Genomic DNA, 23,425 nt, shown 5'->3' with positions numbered 1-23,425 from the left:
ATATCTAGTCGGGAGTGGTGCTGACTGAAAACAGATGATTTGGAGCGATTCGCGCGCCATCTATTGGTCATTCTAAGGACTTATTGAACTACCCTCGTATTAAAATACATTGAGAGCTTTAAAATCAATTAAAATCCTCGGAAATGTTATAAAATAACCTGAAATCGCGAAGGAATTTGTAAAAATACTTTAAAATATTACAAATCCTTCGATCATTTTAACAATTGATCCTCAAAATTAATTATATAAAAATATTTTTCATAAATCCATTGAATTAAATAAAATTGATTAAATTTAGAAAAAATTAAGAATAATTAAAATTATTCAAGAGAATTTCAAAAGATGTAGGATACAATACTATGAATTCAGGATGAATTCCAAATCTCTTCAAATATTTAAAACCCTGTAGAATACATCAATTCTCGTGAAAAAATTCTTTAAAATCTACTCAAATATTATAAAATCTGGTGAAATTCTATGATGATATTTCCTGAAATCCTGGAAAATGTATTAAAATACACTGAGAGTTTTAAAATCACTTAAAATCCTCGGAAATTTTATAAAATAACCTGAAATCATTTAAAATATCTTAAAACCTTATAAGTCCTGTAAAATCGTTTCATATCTTTCGAAATTCTAGAAAAGTTTGCATCCTAAAATATTTCAAACGCTTTAAAATGACTTCAAAATAATAAAATTAATACAAAATTCCTTAGCATCTTTTTAAATTCCCTGAAATATTAATTTTTGCAATTACTTCTTATAGAAACTCTCTGATTTGCTATTTTTTTCCCAAATTTCTGACTCTTGGACACTTGGATATTCCCATATCATAACAAAATTTTTCAATGTAGACTTACCGAAGACGTTCTCTCAGAGGCTTGGCTTGAATATAATCCAAAGGCAAAAAGGTTTCCGCATCGAGACGCTGCTCCTTCAAATACTGAATACATTGTCTAGCTGTCGCTTCCGTATCAACAACGATGGCTTCCATAAATTTCCCGAAAACTTTAGTGATAGCAACGTTGTATCGATTATGTATCGGCTCGCACATGTTAATAATTCGATCATACTACAAAATAATAGAATAATGTAAAATAAATATCACAGGATGTCTATTCAAATCTTGGATAAAAATTCCTTGAAGATTTCATTTTTTTTTTAGGCATCATTTTTCATATTACGGAGCTATTCAAATATTTCTTACATTTTTTAAAAATCCACTCGGAATCTTTACAAAAATTCGCGAGTATAAATAACTGTTTTTCATTTTTGAAAGTAAATTTATTAAAGGATAAGTAATTTTTACTGCTTCAAGTTTCTAGGGATTTCATTAATCTTTTATTTAGAAAACTCTAAAAAATTATATATCAGAAGATAATCTTAAATTAGTCACCATCGATTGATTCAATAAATAATACTAAAAACATCAAGAATAATTTCTTGAATTTGTTCATAAAGAACATGAATTTAAATAAAAATGGAAATAAATTTTTATTTTATCTTCATATATGTACTTAAAATTCAGTCTATATTTTCCATTTTATTATTTTGAATGAAAGAGATTTTCCAGGTGAGTAGACACTCTGGAACAACAAGGGAAATAAGGATATTTTTCATGAAAATATATTCCTTTAAGTAAAAATGTGGGTACAACGTTAGATTAAATTCAAAACGCTTCTAATTCCTAAAATTCGGTATAAAAATATTGCATTCTTAAAAAGTTAGATGAATTTTTAACCAAATATATCAATTTTCCACAAAGAAGATTAAGCTTCTGCCAAATAGTTGAACTTTCAACAAAAGATTAAATTTTCAACCAAGAATGGAATAGTTAAATGTAAAATTTAAAAAAATACATTTTTGTACTTAAAAATTTTGAATAATCTTGAAACTTTTCAAAATCCACATTTTATTTTAAAAATATTTGAAAAACTTTAAAATTTTAAATTGTTTTTGCAACTTTTTAAAACTTCTAAATCCTAATAGATAAATTATCAAACAATGTGATGAATTTTCGACAAAATTATTAATCATCTACTGGAATAGTTGAATTTTAAAGCACAAATATGAATTTTTTAACAAGAAGATTGATTTTCGAGTTTTGAACGAAATAGTTGAATTTTCAATTAAAAAAGATAAATTTCTAACCAAATAGTTAATTTTTAAACTAAGAAACACAAATTATTAACAAAATAGTTTAAATTTTTACTAATATTCTGAATATTCTAGTGGACTGATAATTTTTTTAGTTCAAAAATTAAATTTTAAGCAAAGAGATGAATGTTTAAATAAAATAATGGAATTTTCAACTGGAATAGTTGAATTCTCCACCAAAAATATGAAATTTTAACTAAGAAGATTAATTTCCTGCCGAAAAAATAAAATTTTAACACAATAAATGAATTTTCAAACAAATAGCTCAATATTCCAGTAAAAAAGATCAATATTCAATCAAAAATATAATAGTCAAATTTTCAGTTACAAAAATTAATTTTCAACAAAAAAAGAAGAGAATGTTCAAGAAAATAGTTCAATTTTCAACCGTAAAGATAAATTTTCAATCAACTTTATGAATTTTCAACCAACAAAATTAATTTTTAACAAAAGAACTTAACTTTTAAACGAGTAGTATAATTTTAAAGAAAAATAATGCATTTTTAACTAAAGTCATGAATTTTTAACTGGAATAGTTGAAGTCTCCACCAAAAAAAAATGAAATTTCAAATAAGAAGATTAATGTTTTACAAAAAAAAGTAGAATTTCAATAAAATACATGAATTTTCAATTGAATAGTCAAATATTCAACTAAAAAAGATAAATATTCAATCACAAATAGAATAGTTAAATTTTCAATTACAAAAAATAATTTTTCATAAAAAGAAACGAATTTCAACAAAATAGTTTAATTTTCAACTAAAATTTTGAATATTCTATTAGGTTAGTTAAATTTTTAGATTAAAAAATTAATTCTTAAGCAAAGAGATGATTGTTCAATCAAAATTATAAATCTTCAAAGAAAAAAAATTGCATTTTTAACAAAATAGTTTAACTTTTAACCAAGTGTGATTTAAAAAAATATTTCAACTAAAGTGATGAAATTTGATTGAAAATAATGAATCTTCAAACCAGAAAAATTAATTTGTAACAAAAGAGTTTAATTTTCAACTAAGAAACTGTTTAATTTTCAAGCTAATAGACGAATTTTCAGCTAAGAAGATTTATTTTCTACCAAAAAGGACTATTTCTTAACTGTAAAAAGATCAATTTGCTACCAAAAATAGAAATAGTTAAATTTTCAGTAACCAAAATGAATTTTCCACAAAAAGAAATGAATTTTCAATAAAATTGTTTCATTTTCAACTGAAACTATGGATATTCAACTGGATTATTTAAATTTGCAGTTTAAAAAATTAACTTTTAACCAAAGAGATGAATGTTCATTGTTCAACTGAAATAATGAAACAATTAAATTGAATTCGTTACATTTTCAAATAAGAAATTAAATTTTTAACAAAAGAATTTAACTTTTAGCCGAGTAGTATAATTTTTATAAAAAAAAAGAAGAATTTTTAACTGGAATAATTGAATTCTCCACCAAAAAGATGAAATTTCAAATAAGAAGATTAATTTTCTACCAAAAAAGGTAGAATTTCAACAAAATACATGAATTTTCAAACAAATAGTCAAATATTCATCTAAAAAAGAGAAATATTCAATCAAAAATAGAATAGTTAAATTTGCAATTACAAAAAATAATTTTCCATAAAAAGAAACGAATTTTTTACAAAATAGTTTAATTTTAACTAAAATTTTGAATATTCTATTAGATTGGTTAAATATTCAGTCTAGAAAATTAATTTGTAAGCAAAGAGTTGATTGTTTAATCACAACTATGAATCTTCAACAACAAAAAAAGAATTTTCAACAAAGTAGTTTAATTTTCAATTGAATTAGTTAAATTGCTCGATTAGTTAAATTTCGAGATAAGAAAATTTATTTAAAAAAAAAGAGGGAGAGAATTTTCAACAAAATAGTTCAATTTTCAACCGTAGAGATGAATTTTCAATCAAATTAATGAATCTTCAAACAGAATTAATTTTTAACTAAAGAATTGAACTTTTAACCGAGTAGTATAATTTTTAACAAACAAAAAAAAAGAATAAATTTTTAACTGGAATAGTTGAATTCTCCACCAAAAAGATGAAATTTCAAATAAGAAGATTAATTTTTTTTACGAAAAAGTAGAATTTCAACAAAATACATGAATTTTCAAACAAATAGTCAAATATTTAACTAAAAAGGATAAATATTCAATAAAAAATAGAATAGCGAAATTTTCAATTACAAAAATTAAAAGAAACGAATTTTCAACAAAATAGTTTAATTTTCAACTAATATTTTGAATATTCTATTGGATAAGTTAAATTTTCAGTCTAAAAAAATAATCCTCAAGCAAAGAGATGATTTTTTAATCAAAATTATGAATCTTTAATTAAAAAAATGAATTTTTAACAAGAGTTACATTTTTTAACCAAGTATAATTTAAAAAAAATGGATTTTCAATTAAAGTGATGATAGTTGATTGAAAATGATACATCTTCAACCAAAAAAATTAGTATGTAACCGAAGACTTTAATTTTCAACAGAAAAAGATTTTTCAGCCAAGAGATAGATAAAAAGTTTATTCAGACTATTTAATTTTCAAGCAAAAAGACGAATTTTCAGCTAAGAAGATTTATTTTCTACCCAAAAGGATTAATTTTCAACTGAAAAAAGATCAATTGGCAACCAAAAATAGAAAGCTAAATTTTCAGTTAAGAAAATTAATTTCCAGTAAAAAAAGAAGACTTTTTAACCATGACAATTTTTTTAATTTAAGCAAGTTCTTGATAAAATTCCTTGACTTCAAACAAGATTCCCTGACATTTCCAGGTACAAAAATCAGAAATCTAATTAATATAAAAAAAATACTTACAACTCCGGGATAAAGTCTCTTGAAATTCTCCACAAGTTCAGTTCTCTTCTTGCTCCTCGAAACCTCATGCTTATCAACTTTCGCATTTCCAAGCTGTTCAGAAATGTTTTCAAGTTCTTGTTGGAGACTTTGAATCTTGTCTTTGGAAGATCCACAATCAGTTTGCAAATCAGATTTTATTTTCTTCTGTTCCTCCAAAGAAGCTTCTGAAGCTTTAATGTGTTCTTCCAATTTCTCAACGCGCTTCATCGCTTCATCTCTCTTTTGTCCTTTTTGCTTGATTTTATTCTCTATCTCCGTTTTCTTTCTGCCTTCATTGTCGAGTCTGTCCTGGTCCGATTTCTGTTCTCGATTGATGGAATCGAGCATTTGAAGATACCTGGCTGCTAGTTTGCCTGCTTCTTCTTTCAATCGATTATACTCGCTAACTTGTTCATCTTCAAGCTGAACGTCTCTTCCTTGCAGCAGAGACTGACCAGCAATACTTGCCTCGTATTCAGCCTTAGCTTCTTCCACCTGGCGAAGTTCCTCCTGCAACTCATTGATGTCTTTCTTATGAGCTTCGTTAGCAGTTCTGGCTTGAGTCAATGATTTACGAGCAGATTCAGATTTTTTCTTCATGTGAGCAACCTGCTCTTTTGCTTTGATGAAAGTTGGCCTCTTCTTCGTGATCTCCACTTCCATTTCCCTGATGTCTTGTTCAATTTTTGCGAGTTCACGTCCAAGCTTGCCAACTTCTTTCTTCTTCTCTTTCACAACCTCCTCCGCTTTTTCCTTCTTCATTTCGACCTTTTCCACTTCGTGTTTCTTCTTCTGTAGCGTGTCCTCCAAGCTCTGAATTTCTTTTTCATTGTGGAATAAACGGAAAAGTTGGAGTTCCACTTGCTTTTCGCCATACTCTTCCTTCAATCGCTGATACTTCTCGGCTTCTTCTTTTTCCAGTTTCGCTTCCTTCCGCTCGGCGGCAATTCCTTTCTTCTTTTGGTAGGAAAACTGAGTTTCGTCTTCAGCGCGCAACATTTCGGTTCTTAGTCTTTCGTATTCGGCTTTCAATGCCCCGGAATTACTGATTTCTTCAAATAAAGCTGTTCTCTCTTTAGGATTTTTCATGGCAATTGATTCTACAGCACCTTGGAATACGAGAAAGTTTTTAGCCTTTACGTTTATACCGAGATGTTCTAATTCGGTTAAGTAGGCTTGACTGGTTACAACACTTCCATTTATGCGATGTTCAGAGGAAGAACCGTGCACTGAACGCATAAAACTCTTTTCACTGCCATTTTCTAATTCAAATACTGCAGTCACTGATGCACTAAGAATTGGAAAATAAAAAAATGAATCTATTGTAAATTATATCCTTTTTAGAAATTATATTTATATTCTATTTCATAATTACTACATTAAATGTACATATGTTCATTCTGGATTTTACATATTTTTAAACTGTTGTTACATACAAACTTTTGTTCAAGAAATTATTTTTTTAAAATATGTCTTTAAAATTGCTAATTTTAGACCATAGAAGATTACACGGATCTTCAAAAATTATTATCGAATGAATTTCACAATGTTTAATTGGTACAAAAGGGATAAAAAATATGTTAACTATACAAATAATTTATGAGAATTACAGAGATTAGGGTGGCCGTTTTAATCGAAGAAAAAAATTCCCAGTCATTTCCCGGTTCGCAAACATTTTTCACGGCCAATTTAATTTAAAAAATCGAACTATATTCTTAACATTTTTCCATATAAAACATATAAAGTAATAAACAACAAATTAAAGCACTCAAAGTGGAACACTTGAATTCCAAACTTTTGAAAATTAAAGTTGAAAAGTTTTTCAAATCAAAAATTGTATATTCAAATGCTCAAATATTTACAAGTGCCAAATGGAAAGTGCAAAATTTAGAACTTTTACCAATTATAGAGTTCAAAAATTCAGATTAAGTTCCAAAAATATAAACCCACATTAACATTTTCAATAGTCTAAATTAAAGAATCAAGCAATGAACTTTAAAAATTTTCAAAATTATATTAAGTAATTTTAAGCTAAACACATTAAATATTGAAAAATAATGTTTTAACTTAACAGTTTTTAAATTAGAAGTTAAATTATTTTTATTTCAAATAGTCTAGGCATCCTTTAAAATCTTTAAACTTTTATTTCAAAATCTTGAGAAATCTAGAAGTAGTTTACAATTTTTCCAAATTCAAAATAATTTTTGAATTTTTCTGAAGATTAAAAAAAATTAAATTTGAATTTATAAATAATAACAGAACACTTATTATTTGTAAAAATATTATAGTAATTTTAAGAGATAGTTAGGAGTTTTAAAAAGATTCGAATTAAATTTAGAACTTAAAATAATTTTAAATATGTACAGCCGAATGTAAAATAAAATGCTGATTTTTGCAGATTACAAACAAAAAATTTAGATTTTTTTTAATAATTGTGAAAGACTTCAAAAGAATGAAAAAAGGTTCTTAAATTCTTAGGAAAATTGAAAATGATTTTTCACAGAAACAGACCAGAAAGTTTAAGATTTTAAGAGATTTCAAAAATGATCAAAGAAGAACCTGGACGATTTTAAGGATTTTTTTTAATTTGCAGGATTTCCAAAAAATGTAGGGAAATTTCGATTAATTTTATAATATATATTTAGAAGTTCTGAAAAAATGTTACACACTTCGTTTAAGTTGTCTGAAATAATTTCAAGTTTTTAATTAATTTTGAATATTTCAAAACCTATAAATATCTCTTGAAATTACTCAAATTTTTTCTGCAAATAATCAGTGTTCAATTGTTATTTATGTGTCAAAATTTAACAATTGAAATTGTAACGCTAAAAGTTTAAAAGCTCTTCGAAAATCTAAAGATTAATGTAATCATTTAATCTAAAGATTAAATGAACAGTGAAATATTGCTAAATATTAAATACCTATTCTTTTTCTACATTAAGAAATTTCAAATTAAATGGGAGAAAAATTAAATAATTTAGACTCACAATATTTTTTATTTAATAAAAACCTTTAATTATGATTATATTATTATGGATTTATTTTTAAATTGAAAATAGTAAAACGCACGTTTAAATTTTTTAATGGCCAAAAAAATGAATAGAAATAATATTTTCATAAATTTGTTTATTAAATTTAATATAAAAAATAATATAAAAGAAGACCTACAACTCTGAATTAAAAATATATTATTGATAAATCATAAAAATTCGTATTTAAAAATAAAATTATTGGAATAAATGATATATTAATTTAAAAATAATTTATTTATATTTGCAGTAGATAAAATAAAACTGTTTTTTATCAAAAAGTTTCATTTTTAAATGCTTTTAATTTTTAACTGTTTAAATCTTCAAAACTGCCCTTTAATTATTTAAAACACTGTTCAAATCGAACTTGGGCAGATTTTTCTTATGAAAATTCGTAAAATTCCCAGTTTCCCGGTCCAGTGGCCATCGTATTTTTTTATAAATAAATCTACGATTTTAAAAACTTCTAATTTTTTTTAACCTTTAAAACTGCATTTTAAAATTCTTTGAATTAAAAAATATATGCTTAAAAATTAAAAATCTAAAATGGAATATTTTTGAAGTGAAAGATTTACGAATTAAGCATTCTAAACTAAATGATATAATAATTTATAAAAAACACAATTTAACAAATTATTTAAAAAACGGTTGAAATCAAAGTTGGACAACATTTTTATTCTAAAAATGTTGTGAAAGTCCCGATCAAAAAATGTGAATATGTAATTCTAAATTTACATCATGGAATAATAAAAGTTCAACTAATTATGTAAATTAAAACCTTCAACACAATGCCGTATTGCAAATTTTCTAAAAATTTAAGAAGGTTAAATATGAGATCTGTAAAATTGATATTTTACAGGTTTTTATACCTGATATCTATATATAAGATATCTTAAATAATTATTATTATATTAATATATCCTTATATTTGTTATGTTCAAAATATCGAAAATATAATAACAAAAACATGAAAATTTTCGAAATTAGTCAATTATTCCCGAAATTCCAAATTATCGAAGCGCAGACAAAATAAAGAGCTCTATTAAATTTAAATTTGGGCAGTTTATATGATATAAAATATTCTAACATATCAAAAGTATTATTTAAATACATATTTTTTTAATTTCAAATTTTGGAAATTAGACATTTTGAGATTGCGAGCACTTTGGTTTCCAAATTTTGGCAATTATTAACGAAACTAAAATATTCCGAAACTAGAAAAATTCAGAACTGTTAAATTCTCAAAGTAACATAATTGAAAACATTTAAAAACTCGAAATATCAAATTTTCGAAATTATTAAATTATTCCTGAAATTCTAAATTACCGAGGCACAGACAAAATAAAGAGCTTTTTTAAATTTAAGTTGTCGCAGTATATATGATGTAAAATATTCTAACAGATCAAAAGTAGTATTTAAAATGTGCTTGAAGTTCTGAACGTTCAAATAAATGAAATTTTTTTACTGATGACTTTGAAAACAAAAAAAGTGCTAAAATGTTTGTTTACTTACATTGGAAATATTTTATTATTGGGCCAGAATTATAATGCGTATTTTAAATTAAAGTTGGAACAATATGTATGGGCAAAATAGAAACCGGGAAAAAAATTTCGTTCATTTGAACGTTCAGAACTTCAGGTACATGTATTTAAATCAATATTTTTTTAATTTGAAATTTTGGAAATTAGACATTTCGAGATTTTGAGCAATTTGGTTTCCAAATTTTGGCAATTATGTATATAATTTATGTCTTAAATGCTGGAACCGTACATTTTATTCTTCAAAAAATAACATTTCTGTTAACTTTTGCTCATTTGTGCAGTAAAAGGGTTTTTTGAAAAACACATGGACATTTTTGGTTTTAATTGGAGAACTGTTGATCTCATAGAATTTTGTTAAGGAGTAAAAGCATTGCGTTTTTCGAGCACAACTCAGCACAAGTTTTGTTTTACGAAAACTGACTTTGTTTCTACTATTTTCATTATTTTCAGTTAAAAATTCACCTTCGTGGTGGAAAATTTTTTTTGTAGAAAATTAATGTTTTTAACTGAAAATTCAAATATTCCATTTTTTTTTGTAAAAATTTTCTTTCGTTTAACATGCAAATTCATATACTTTGCTGAAACATTCGTAATTCTGGTAGAAAATGAATCTTGTTAATTAATTATTAATGTTTTTTTTTTTTTGAAAACCCTATATTTGGTTTAAAATTAATCTTTTTAGCTACAGATTCATCATTTTAGTTTAAAAATCTTTTTTTTTTGTTTGGAAATTGACCTGTTTTTGGCTTAAATTATTATTTTTTTAACTGAACCTATTTTTTAAAAACTATTTGATTGGACTTTTATGTATCTTCTTGAATATTTTTCGTTCATTTTTTAATTAATATTTCTAGTTAAAAATTCATTTTTTTTTTGTAAAAAATGCATTAATCTGGTTGGAAATTATCCTATTTTCTTGAAAATTCGTTTTTCTTCATGCTTTTAATTTAAAGTTGAAAGTTTATACTTCTTAGTTGAAATTTGTTTTTTTTTTGTGAAAAATTAATCTTCTTGGTTGAAACTTCACCTTTTTTGTTGAAAATTAGTTTTTCATTTTGGTAGAAAATTACGTTTTTTTTTTTTTAACGAAAAATTAAACTATTTAATTTTTTGTTGAAAATTTCTTTTCCCTTTACATTTAAATTCATGTACTTTGTTAAAAAGATCGTCTTTATGGTAGAAAATTAATCCTGTTAGTTAATCGTTCATTTTGTTGTTGTTGAAAACATTAAAAGGTTCAAAAACTACACGATTCTTGAACAAAATACGTGAAATTTCAACGAAATAGTTTAATTTTAAATTATGAAAAACTTGTAGCCAAATTGTTGAATTTTGAACTAGAAAATAATAAATTTTAAACTAAAAATGTACAAGTTAAATTTTCAGTTGGAGAAATTATTTTTCAACCAAACTGATGAATTTTCAACTAAAATTATGAATCTTCAACTTGAATAGGTAAATTTTATATCTAACAAAATGATTATATTTTACCATAAATATTAATTTCTACAAAAAGACTAATTTTCCACAAAGTACATAAATTTTCAAACAGTTTAATTTTTAAATAAAAAATATCGATTTTCAACCAAACTGTTGCATTTTCTGTTATGAATAGAATTCTTAATTTAAAAAAAAAACGGATATTCAGCAAAATAGTGAAATTTCTACGAGTTGATTACATTTTTAGTAAAAAAAAAAATGATTTTCAACAAAGCATTTATATTTTCAAAAAGAGATGAACCTCCAAACAATAAAAATGGTTTTTAACAAAAGAGTTCAACTTTTAATCGCAAGTAGTTGCATTTTTAACTTTAAAAAGATAAATTCGCAACGAAAAATTAAACAAAATTTATTACTATAATTCAGAAAATCTCTGAAAACTACTTGAAGTACTTTTTTTTTAGTTTAAAAGAGGGAACTTTTAAATTGTTACGAATTCTGACTTCGAACAGGGATTTTTTAAACTCATTTCTTCTAAATCCGAATTATGATTAATTTAAAAAAGGCTCTGTTCCAAGTAAAATTATATTTTTTTACGAAAACTCCATGTCCTAAAATAAAAAGTATAAATTTTTTTTAAATTCCCTGTTCCAAGTCAGGAGAATGCGAATAAAACGTGATAAATACATTTTTTTAAAAAAGAGGAAATTATTGTTTCTGTATTCTTATGATGGAAAAAAAATAAAAATTCTCAAGGAACGTTACATTCTTTAAATCATATCATAATCTCTCTTTTTAATTGATAAAAAGTCGGTCATTTTTCAGGTTTTAACTGTAAAATGGTTCGATTTTCTAGGTTAAGACAAGTTCATTAAATGTTAGTTGCACGTGAAAAAAATAAATTTATTAATATTAAGTATCTCAAATTATTTTCTTATTGTAATAAAAACTTTTTGAATGCACGAGAACTACTAACTAATTTCAACAAAAATAAGTACTCTTGTACAATAATAAATTATAATTTAATGAAAGTAAACTAAGATGGCCTGAAAAATTCAAGATCCATAAACCGTAAATAAATCAGTAAACTAATAAATAAACTTATATGCTCCGCGACTGTGGATAAAATATATAATACTTTTCTAAATTGACAAAAATTATTAAAATAATGAAAATTTGAATTTTACTGCGATCAGAAGTAAATTCCCGAGTTTTAAATTAAATTCTCGGTCATGCCACCCTGTATTCGAAAAAAGTTCTGAATTCGCCTCTTTATTGCAACAGGTTCGTGAATTTCTCAAGATTTTCAGGTGTAAAATTAAAAATTTAAATGAAAATTCTACTTACGTCCGTGCAACTGGCATTCCAATGGACGCTCCATGAATAAGTTCGCCAAACCGTTTTACTCGTAAACTGCTTGTTTTTTCACCCATAACGAAACTGATAGCGTCCATGAAATTGGATTTTCCTGGAGAGCATAAAGCACATCAGAAAATGCACACACATTTTGAAAATTAGAACACTTTTTAAAAAATGCGAGATAACCCACCAGATCCATTTGGACCAACAACCGCCGTAAACGACTTCAGAGGTCCTATTATGAGTTTTCCTTTGTAGGATTTGAAGTTATCAACTTCGATATGCTTCAGAACTGCAGGCATGGTTAAATAAAGACTAGGAAACTACGAAATTCAGAAAAAAATGACCCAATTCGCGCCATAAACTTTAAACATTCGACAACAAAACAAACAGAAAGAAATGTCACTTTGGTACGCCTTGGAATTTGGATTGCTTTCAGAGCATTTGGATGCCGAGCCTTTGCTGTTGATAATTTGGATTTTGGTTGTTTACCAGTTTTACAAAAATGTATCCACAAATTATCGTAAGTTACACTGAGTTACGCAAATTAATTATCTACTGTCGGTAACAGTAGAGAAGATTACTAGCCGCTAAGTAGCGCTACCTGCTTTAGTCAATATTCCGCGAAAATTCAAATCAGACAAAAGAAGAAGTGCTGAAACTTAATCCTCTTGATTAAAAATCTAACAATCTTGTTGAAAATGTATGTATTTTGTTGAAATATCGTATTTTTTTAGAAACTTAAATTTGGTAGTTTATTTGTGCAAGATTGGTTTTTTTCTTGGTATTTTGTTAAAAATTCATTTTTGTAACCGAAAATTTAACTTATCCATTTTGGTGGAAAACTTTTAAGTTGAAAATTTTATTTTATTTTAATTAAAATTCTTTTCTTTTGCAGAAAAATAATCTTTTGTGTTAAAAATCCATATTTTTCTTCCAAAATTTATTTACTTTGTGAAAATTGAACTATTTCGTTAAAAAATCTTTTTCTTTTAATATCAGAATGATTTTTCTTTGTTAAATATCAAACCATCTATATCATTTTTGGTTGAATATATATCAATTTTTTATGAAAATTGAACTATTTGTTTTTACTTTAACCAATTTTCAACCAGTAGTTGAAAATTACTTTTTTTTTCAAGTGAAATTTAACCATTCCATTTTTTATTAAAATTTTTTTTATTTGAAAATTCATGTATTTTTTTTAATTCTATTTTTTCATAGGAACTTTATCATTTCATTGAAATGTTTTGACTAAAGATGTAAATATTACATTTATGGTTAAAAATCTATCTTCTAGAATGGAAAGTTGATCATTTTTATTTGCAAACTCATGTAACTTGTTGAATATTTGTAGTTTTTTTTGTAAACGGTTACAAAAAAGTTAATCGGTTAATCTCGGTTACAAATGTATCTTTTTCAGTTAAAATTTAACTAATTGTTTAAAAATTCGTATTTTCTTTATAAAAACAAACTTTTTTCATAAAAATCCATCTTTCTGGTAGAAAATCTTGATCTTTTTGGTTGATAATGCTCTCTTTGGATTAAAAACTAATTTTTGCTATTCGAATTCAACTATTTGATTTGAAAATACTTTTTTTTTGTCTGGCGATTCATCATTTTATTTAAAAATTATTTCCTTTTTTGGAAATGTAACTACTTTGCTAAAAATTCATTTCTTTCTTTGGCAGATATTTTTTTCAACTTAAAATTGCACTATTCCATTTTTGGTTGAAATTTTTTGTTTTCTTTTTAAATTTGAAAATTCATCTCTTTTGTTGAGAGTTTTTTGTCTTTTTGGTAGGAAATTAATCCACGTTGGTTAATTATTGTTTTTTTGTTGTTTGATAATTCATTCTTTCTGTCTGAAATTCATTTCATTTTTGGTAAAAAATTATTCCTTTTTAACTGAAAATGTAACTTCCATTTGTAATAAAAAATATATCTTTTATGCATCTTATTTATACTTTTTTTTTTAATTTTTCGTTTTAAAACAAAATTATTTTCTTGGTTAAAGATTGGTCTTTTTCAATTAAAAATTCAACGATTTGATTGAAAATTCTTCTTTTGGTAGAAAATGAATATCTTTCGTTGAAAATTCGTGTCCATCTGTACTTAAAATACTCCATTTTTATCCTAATTAGAATAACTGAAACTTTGACATAGTTTCACGAATAATATAAATAATTTTATTATGAAATTGCCTAACAAACAAAAATGTTCTTTTATCGAATTTAAATTTTCGCAGAACTTCGACTAAAGCAGCTAACCCTACCTAGCGGCAAGTGAGTTTACTTGTTTCGCCATATTACTTAAGGCGGGAGTTTTAAACATTCGTTACTATATTAGCCGTAATTATTAATTTTTATAAAATATTTATATAAACATTTCAAACATAAAATCATTATATTGAAAATAAAGATAAAAGATCATCAATTTATGTATATAAGTGCACGCAACCAATCAGAACTAATTTGCAACATTTTTATTGGCTTTTCCTTCAGAACAAGTCCAGAAAACTAAAAATTATTGGTTAATTCTAAAAAAAAAATAGGAGACGTCAAAGATGCAGTTTTTTTATTGTAAATTTGAGATCATTTGATATTATGAGAACGCACCAGTATGAACGAACGGGACCGGTTTCTCGTAGTTTCTCTGAATTTCTGAGTGACGTCACTGGTGGAACTGCGATTTATTTATAAATTTTTCACCGCTTCTCGAACTTTGAACTCAGCTGGTACTTGTGCATCGTGTGGAAATATCATCATTATTACCGGTACATATATAGTCTTTAAATAGTAATATTAACATCATGAATGTTATTAATCTTCACTTACGACCGAAAAATTTATTTAAATAACCTCAAATTTCCTATCCTTAATCCTGTTTGAGAAACCTAAACGTGTACTTCTTTCATTCGATCGGGAAAGTTGGAAAAAATCTTCGGTTTTTGACACTTGAATTAGTAATTCCGGTTTCCAGTTGCATACATATTTAAGAAAAAGCGAAGACACGTCAGTTCGAAGATTAGGTCGCTTGTGAGTGTTCTATTTTATCCCGATATAGAATTTTATCAAGAGATTTTTTATCTCAGAGGCGGACTTGAGTTTTTATAGAAAAAACCAAGGTGACACGATTTAAATAAGCCGTAAGTATCTACGTTTAAAAAGTTATGCTTTAAGCTATTATAGGTTAAAAATGAACTTTAGTTCCAAGCACCTTGTCGGGTATGAAGAATTTTCAAAATGTATAAAAAGAGAAATTGTTACTGCGGGATAAAATTTCGCAAATTACTTAAATTCATGTTAGAATTTTTCAGTTTTTTTTTGTTGTGAAAGGTGTTGAAATAGCATTGTCATCATTTTTATACAATATTTTCATTCTGTGTTTCAATTCTTAATTTGAGATGACCTTTTGAAAAATTATAAATAAAAAAACTTTTGTTAATTTCTACAAACATATATAGTGAGATACTACGATTGAATTTTAAATTGTTTACAGACGTTTTTCAATAACATTTTGTCGTAAACGGTTAAGAAAGTGCAGTATAATGAGATGGTGAAATATGTCAAGGAATTTTGTACATTTTCACAATGGTCGTGTCATCTTCCTGCTTATGTCATCAATTTTGATACAAACGTGACATGATTATGCATATTTAATTTAATGCATGCTTTTTGTAAACTGAAGTATTTACTTGCTTGGTGTTTTTTTCCGATTTTATAAAACCTGCTTTGGTTATTTATATATTTTATTATAGTTCAGGGTGTCAAATCTCCTGAAAAAACTGGAAAATCTTAAATTGTCAGGGAGTTTTTATATATCTGAAAATATGTGGAAATTGCAGGGAATTTTTCAGAGAGCGTTTTTTAAATTTGTTGTCAATTGTAACATAAATTTAAGTAGCAATGGTTTTTCATTTGTAAAAGTAGATTTATACTACTCATGGTGGTAAATTTATTTTTTGACTGGGAATTTTACAAATTTTAGAAGGAAAATCTGTCAAAGTTCGATTTTAAGATTTTTTAAAAATAAGTAGTTGTATTTTTATCTTCTTTAATTGTGATATGATTTAGTTTATAATGCATAATTCGAAAATATTTTACTTAACAAAATTTTCCTTTTTATTTTTAAGCGTACATTTTTTATTTAAAGTCTTTTAAAATGCGGTCTTTGAAGACTTAAAAAATTAAAAGCGTTTGAAACTGAAAATTTTTGATAAAAAAAAATGTTTGTTGATCAATTGTAAATATAAATTAATTACTTAACAAATGTAACTGTACTTAAAGTATTAGAAAGTGAACTATAATTTATATGTTAATACGGGTATAATCCGTTCAAAATTTATGAATTTCAAGAGTTTAGCGCTAAACACGAAACTGGTTTAATTCAAAAGCCTTAGTCGTAAAAAATTTAAATAATTTGAAACTGAATTGTTTGAAATAGAAAGTCTTGAATCGTTTAATTTTCAAGGGGCTTTTAAATTTTAAACATAAAGATTTTAATTCTTCTATTTAAAAAATGATTATTTGCAAGTTATATTGTTGAATTTTTTGGTATAAACAACAATTAAAAAATTATTACTTGTAGAAAACATTGAACAAAAAATGCATCAAGTTTTAAGAATGGTGAAAGGCTTCAAAAGAATAGACACATTTTATTCGGATTTCTAGAAAAATTGAACATAATTTTTTAGTTTGAAAAATTATTTGAAATTCGAATAATTTAAAAAAATATTCAGAAGTTTTGCAAAACTTTTAATAATAATTTTCAATTTGAAAGAACATGTATAAAGTGTTAGTACTTTCCACTCTATAGATGTAAGTTATTGATTACTGGATTTAACTACTATTTAGTTGAAAATTGTCAACTTTTTTTGGTGGAAAATAATTTTTTTAACTTAAAGTTAATTATTTTGTTTTTGGTTGAAAATTTAACTAATCCAGACTCAAGTTAAAGATTCATCATTGTACTTAAAAATTCATTATTTTGGTTGAAAACTGTTTTGTTAAAAATTAGTTTTTTTTTATTGAAAATTAACTTTTTTTACCGAAAATTTAAATTGCATTTTTAGCTGAAAATTGATCTTTTTAGTTGTTAATTCATAAATTTGTTGAATTTTCCTGTTTCTTGGTACAAAATTCACCTTTTTTGTTATAAATTGAACTATTCCAGTTGACATTTCATAATTTTAATTAAAAATTCATTACTTCGGTTGAAAATTTAATTCTTTTTTTGAAAATTCGTTTTTTGTTGTTGTTAAAAATTAATTTTATTGACTGAAAATTTTGAAGTTTCAACTGCTGGTTGTAAATTGATGTATTTTGTTACAAAATATTTTTTTGTAGTAAGAAGTTAATCTTTTTAGTTGAAAATTCAATTTTTCGCTTCAGAATTTATCTATTTGAGAATAAAATATTTTTACTTAAAATTTTTGGAATTGAAAGCGTTTTAAATTAAATTTAATATAGTATTTGCATTATTTTTACTTTAAAAAATATATATCACTATTTTCGTGAAAAAATCTCCTTATTTTCCTGGATTTTACAGGGTCTCTACTATTCTGTACAAAATTTATATTCCTGGTTAAAATTTCAACTTTTAAAATGTTTAAAACATTTTAATTTAATAATTTAATGTAATAATACAGAATTAATTTTCAAACAAAAAAACATTCAACATAATACATTCATTTTAAACCAATTAGTTTAATGTTTAACTGATAAAGATATAGTTTTAACCAAAAATGTTGAGTTGAAAATTATCATTTTAGTGAAACATTCATCACTTTAGTTGAAAATTAATTTATTTGTTGTTGTATTTTGTTAAATCAATCGTATTTTTTGGTAGAAAATGGAAAAATCGGAGGTTTTAGTAAAAAATCCATTTTTTTTGTTAATTGTGCTACTGTTTGGTTAGAAATTAATTTGTTTTAGTTAAGGATTCAAGTTTTTTGTTGGAAATTCGTATTTATTGGATAAATTCTTTTTTTTCCAATTAAAATAATTTTTGCTTGAAATTTTAAGTATTGTTAAAATTTGAAATACTTTACCAAAATTTCATTTTTTCGTTGATTCATAATTTTAGTCGAAAATTTATCTCTTTGGTAAAGTAAACTGATTTGTTGAAAATTCAAATTTTTCGTTAAAAATATACTTTTTTGTTAAACATTCTTTTTTTTGTAATGGAATTTTTTTAAATGGAAATTTAACTATATAATTTTTGGGAAAAATTGGATGATTTCGAGATAAAAAATGTAACTTTTTGTTGAAACTTTAACTGTTTTTTATAAAGCTCAGTTTTTTTGCTTAACAATTCAACTTTTTGGTTGTAAATGAATCTTTTTTTACGATTATACTATTTTTTTGAAAATTCGTTTTTTTTAAGTTCAATTCTACTGTTTTTATTCAAAATGAAAATATTTTCGTGCTAAAAATATGAAATATTACATTTTTAGTTGAGAATTCATCTTTTTTAGTTAAAAATGTAACTGTTTTGTTGAAAACTAGTCTTTCGGGGCTTGTAAATTAAACAATTTGATTGCATTTTTTTTTCTTGATTGACATTAATAGATTTACAAAAAAAATGACGCACCCTGACGAAGGGGTGTATACGTGGTTGTAAATTTCCGCATTTCAGCCGCTAAGTATAGCGAGCGTCTGAGAAAAATTGAAAAAGGTCAACTAATCGCATTTTTTTCAAAAAAGTTGAAAAAATCGCACGATCCGAGCTCTGCATTTTATTGTCATTAATTTCACGATAGATAATATTTAAATGACAGTTAAATCTTAAAAAAAAATTTCTTTTCCAGATAAATTGTAAAAAAAAATCATCAAAAATGAGTTTACAATGGACGTTGATTGCGTCTTTCCTCTATGTGGAGATTTTCGTAGTCCTCTTGCTGGTGCTACCAGTAGCTTCTCCAAGAAGATGGCAAAAACTCTTCAGATCACGATTCCTTCAGAGTCTAAGCAGTCAAGCTTCAATGTATTTTCTCGTTCTGCTAGCAATTCTAGTCCTCTTTCTGTTAGATGCTATTCGGGAAATGAGGAAGTACTCTATGAGCGAAACTGCAGAACATGCCCATGCTCACTTGGACGCTGAAATGCAAGGTACCATAATTTCTAATAAAAAATCTAAAAGATAAAGTTTTGTCTCGGTGGGGGCGCTAGTGTTCCAATACATTTTTTATCGGATTTTAAGCTTCCAGAGTTTGCCAACTCGAGATAGAACCTTGTTATTTGAGCACAAAATAATCCATTCTTCAAAATTAAACTAATCACTTATCTAACTACGAAATTCTTAGAAATTGAAAACAATCTAATGATTAAATTTGGACAATTCTTAAAGGTCTCATTCATTAAAAAAATCGTATTAAAAAAAATAGATGGAAAACCTGGAAAAGTTCAGGAATTAAAAAAAAAGAAATGACAGAAAAGGAATTTTTATAAGAAGCACATGAACTCACTTTTTTCTAAAATAACTTTGTTGTCACTTTTTTTTACGTAAAGTGTTTAACCACTACGGAATTAAAGTCTATATTTTGTTCGAATTTTCTTGTATTCTTTAAAAATATTTGAGAGAATTTTAAAAGATTCCAAGAAATTATTAACAAATTTCTATAATGTTAAGGTATTTGAAAAAAAATTTAGAAAATACTTTAGAGTAATTTTGAAAAGCCCGAGTAATTTTCAAGAGTCTTAAATTTATCAAAAGATTTTAAAGGATTTAAAAAGGTAGAAGAGTTTCAGAATATTTAAAAGGATTTGCAATATTTTAGGGTATTTTGAACGATTCTAAGGAATTCTTAATACTTTTTAATCATATGAAATATTCTGAAGGACTTAATGTTATTTTTTTAATTCCAAGGAATTGTTGTGAGTTTTCTAGAAATTTTAAATATATTTCAATAATTTTAAGAGGTTTCAGAGGATTTTACAAATTTTATGGTATTTAAAAAAATTTTAAGGGATATAAAAAGATTTTAAAGTATTTAATTTCTTTTAGAGTATTTAAAAATATTCTAAAAAATTTAAAATAGTTTTTAATAACTTGAAGGAAATCCCACGAATTTGGAAGATTTCATATTTAAAAAATTTTAAGGATTTTGAAATATTTTAAAGGATTCAAAGTATTTTAGGGCGTTTTAAAATATTCCAAAGATTTTATAAATTTTACGGTATTTTTTTTTAAATACCAAAGAGTTTTGAATAAATTTCAAGAGATTTCAAAGGATTATAAATTTTCAGGGTATTTTTAAAATTTCCAAGGAATTTTCAACAGCTTTAGAAATTTTCAAGGAATTTCAAAATATGCCAAACGATTAGCAATATTTTATTGTATTTAAAAAGAACTCGAAATAATTTTTTTAAATTTTCACTAATTTGAAGGGATTCCAAAGGATTTAAAATATTTTAGGGTATTTTTAAATATTCCAAAGAATTTTCAAGAGCTTCACAAAATTTTAAGGGTAAATTTTAAAGGATTTGAAGTATTTTATGGTATTTAAAAATATTCCAAGGGTTTTTAACATTTCAGAGTATGTATAAAATACCAGAGAATTTTGAACAGATTTGAATCATTACAAGGGATTTTAAAGATTTGAGGGTAATTTTAAACAGTCCAAGTAATTTGTGAAGAGCTTTAGAAATTTTTACGGAATTTCAAAAGATTGGCTATGTTTTAGGTTGTTTTAAAAGATTTCAAGGAATTTTTAATTGATTTCAATAATTTGAAAGGATTTCGAAAAATTTTCTGGTATTTTTAAAAATTCAAGAAATTTTCAACAGCTTCAAAAGGGATTACAAAAGATTCTAAAGGATTTTAAATATTTTAGAGAGAAATTTTCAAGAGTCTCGACAAATTTCAAGGGATTTTGAAATATTTGAAAGAAGATAAAGTATTTCGGGGTATTTTTAAAAATAACAAAAATTTTTTAATAGATTTCAATAATTAAGTATTTAAAAATATTCCAAGAAATTTGGAATAGTTTTTAATAATTTGAATTAAACTCCAAAAGATTTATAAGATTTCATGATATTTAAAAAATTCAAGGAATTTTCAAGAGCTTCACAAAATTTAAAGGGATTTTGAAAGATTTTAAAGGATTTCAAATATTTTAGAATATTTCAAAATATTCCAAGAAATGTTGAGTAGTTTTAATACTTTCAAGGGATTCCAAAAGATTTGAAAGCTTTTATGGCATTTAAAAAATTGCAAGGAATTTACAAAAGCTTCAAAAACTTTCAAGAGATTTTGAAAGATTTAAAATATTCTAGGATATTTTAAAGAATTTTTAATAGATTTCAATAATTTCAAGGGATTTAAAAGATTTTAGGAGATTTTTAAAAAATCCAAACAATTTTTAATAGATTTCAATAATTTCAAGGAATTTCAAAATATTTCATAGGATTTTCAATATTTTTTTTCTCAAAGAATTTTTAACAGTTTTGAATTACTTGAAGAGATTCCAAACGATTTTATGATATTTTAAAATTTTTCAAGGAATTTTCAAGAGCTTCAAAAAATTTAAAGGGATTTCGAAAGATTTTAAAGGATTTCAAATCTTTTAGAATAGTTTTAATATCAAAGGATTCCAAAAGATTTGAAAGATTTTATGGCATTTAAAAAATTGCAAGGAATTTACAAAAGCTTCAAAAACTTTCAAGAGATTTTGAAAGATTTAAAATATTCTAGGATATTTTAAAGAATTTTTAATAGATTTCAATAATTTCAAGGAATTTAAAAATATTTCAAAGGATTTTCAATATTTTTTTTTTCTCAAAGAATTTTTAAAAGTTTTGAATAAATTAAAGAGATTCCAAACGATTTTATGATATTTAAAAAATTTTCAAGGAATATAAAAAAATTCTAAAGGATTTCAAATCCTTTAGAGTATTTAAAAATATTCCAAGATATTTGGAATAATTTTTAATAATTTGAATTGAATTCCAACAGATTTTTAAGATTTCATGATATTTAAAAAAATTCAAGGAATTTTCAAGAGCTTCACAAAATTTAAAGGAATTTTGAAAGATTTTAAAAGATTTCAATTCTTTTAGAATATTAAAAAAAATTCCAAGAAATTTTGAGTAGTTTCAATACCTTCAAGGGATTCCAAAAGATTTGAAAGATTTTATGGCATTTAAAAATTTGCAAGGAATTTACAAAAGCTTCAAAAACTTTAAAGCGATTTTGAAAGATTAAAAATATTCTAGGATATTTTAAAGAATTTTTAATAGATTTCAATAATTTCAAGGGATTTAAAAGATTTTAGGAGTTTTTTAAAAATACCAAACAATTTTTAATAGATTTCAATAATTTCAAGGAATTTCAATTTTTTTTCTCAAAGAATTTTTAACAGTTTTGAATAACTTAAATAGATTCCAAACGATTTTATGATATTTTAAAAATTTTCAAGGAATTTTCAAGAGCTTCAAAAAATTTAAAGGGATTTTGAAAGATTTTAAAGGATTTCAAATCTTTTAGAATAGTTTTAATATCAAAGGATTCCAAAAGATTTGAAATATTTTATGGCATTTAAAAAATTGCAAGGAATTTACAAAAGCTTCAAAAATTTTCAAGAGATTTGAAAGATTTAAAATATTCTAGGATATTTTAAAGAATTTTTAATAGATTTCAATAATTTCAAGGGATTTAAAAGATTTTAGGAGTTTTTTTTAAAATACCAAACAATTTTTAATAGATTTCAATAATTTCAAGGGATTTTAAAAATTTTAGGGTTCGAAGGTATAAAACGAATTTATTGGACCTATAAGGTTTTAAGAAACTTTAAAAAATCCCAAGGAATTTTCTAAGATCTCCGAGGAAATATCTCAGGGAATTTTAATAAATTTTCCAAAATTTATTCTGAATTATTTTTAATTCCCTTGAATTCACTTGCATTCTTCTAAATTGATGTTGAATCCTTTTAAATTCATCCTGAATTCTTTTTAACTCATCTTAAATTCTTAGGAGTTTCATTACCTTGTTTTCATTTCAAGTTTTTAAAAATTATCCCATTTTTTGTCCCAGTTTAATCTTTAGATTCTTGTTTT

The 23,425-nt window shown here is 24.6% G+C and overlaps 2 protein-coding genes across 4 annotated transcripts in view; one reads left to right on the top strand and one right to left on the bottom strand.

The window, feature by feature from the left end:
* The window catches only part of LOC117181515 (structural maintenance of chromosomes protein 1A-like), a 42,999-nt gene extending 30,171 nt beyond the window's left edge, over positions 1–12,828 (bottom strand). Inside the window, exons 1-4 of the mRNA XM_033374277.1 lie at positions 12,559–12,828; positions 12,357–12,477; positions 4,979–6,290; positions 861–1,072 (exon numbers count right to left, since the gene is read on the bottom strand). Of these exons, the coding sequence (XP_033230168.1) occupies positions 861–1,072; positions 4,979–6,290; positions 12,357–12,477; positions 12,559–12,670 (1,757 nt within the window). The 5' untranslated portion in view covers positions 12,671–12,828. The remainder of the gene's footprint in view (positions 1–860; positions 1,073–4,978; positions 6,291–12,356; positions 12,478–12,558) is intronic.
* A 2,157-nt stretch (positions 12,829–14,985) lies between these two features.
* The window catches only part of LOC117181540 (B-cell receptor-associated protein 31), a 10,253-nt gene continuing 1,813 nt past the window's right edge, over positions 14,986–23,425 (top strand). Inside the window, exons 1-2 of one of the 3 annotated variants that reach the window (XM_033374335.1) lie at positions 14,986–15,144; positions 19,180–19,480. In XM_033374335.1, coding sequence (XP_033230226.1) covers positions 19,207–19,480 — 274 coding nt within the window. In that variant the 5' untranslated portion in view covers positions 14,986–15,144; positions 19,180–19,206. The other 2 variants (XM_033374337.1, XM_033374336.1) reach the window with 2 other exon arrangements.

This window comes from Belonocnema kinseyi, chromosome 10 (genome assembly GCF_010883055.1).
Source record: "Belonocnema kinseyi isolate 2016_QV_RU_SX_M_011 chromosome 10, B_treatae_v1, whole genome shotgun sequence".
Lineage (NCBI taxonomy): Eukaryota > Metazoa > Arthropoda > Insecta > Hymenoptera > Cynipidae > Belonocnema > Belonocnema kinseyi.
This window is presented reverse-complemented; position numbering and strand designations above follow the sequence as displayed.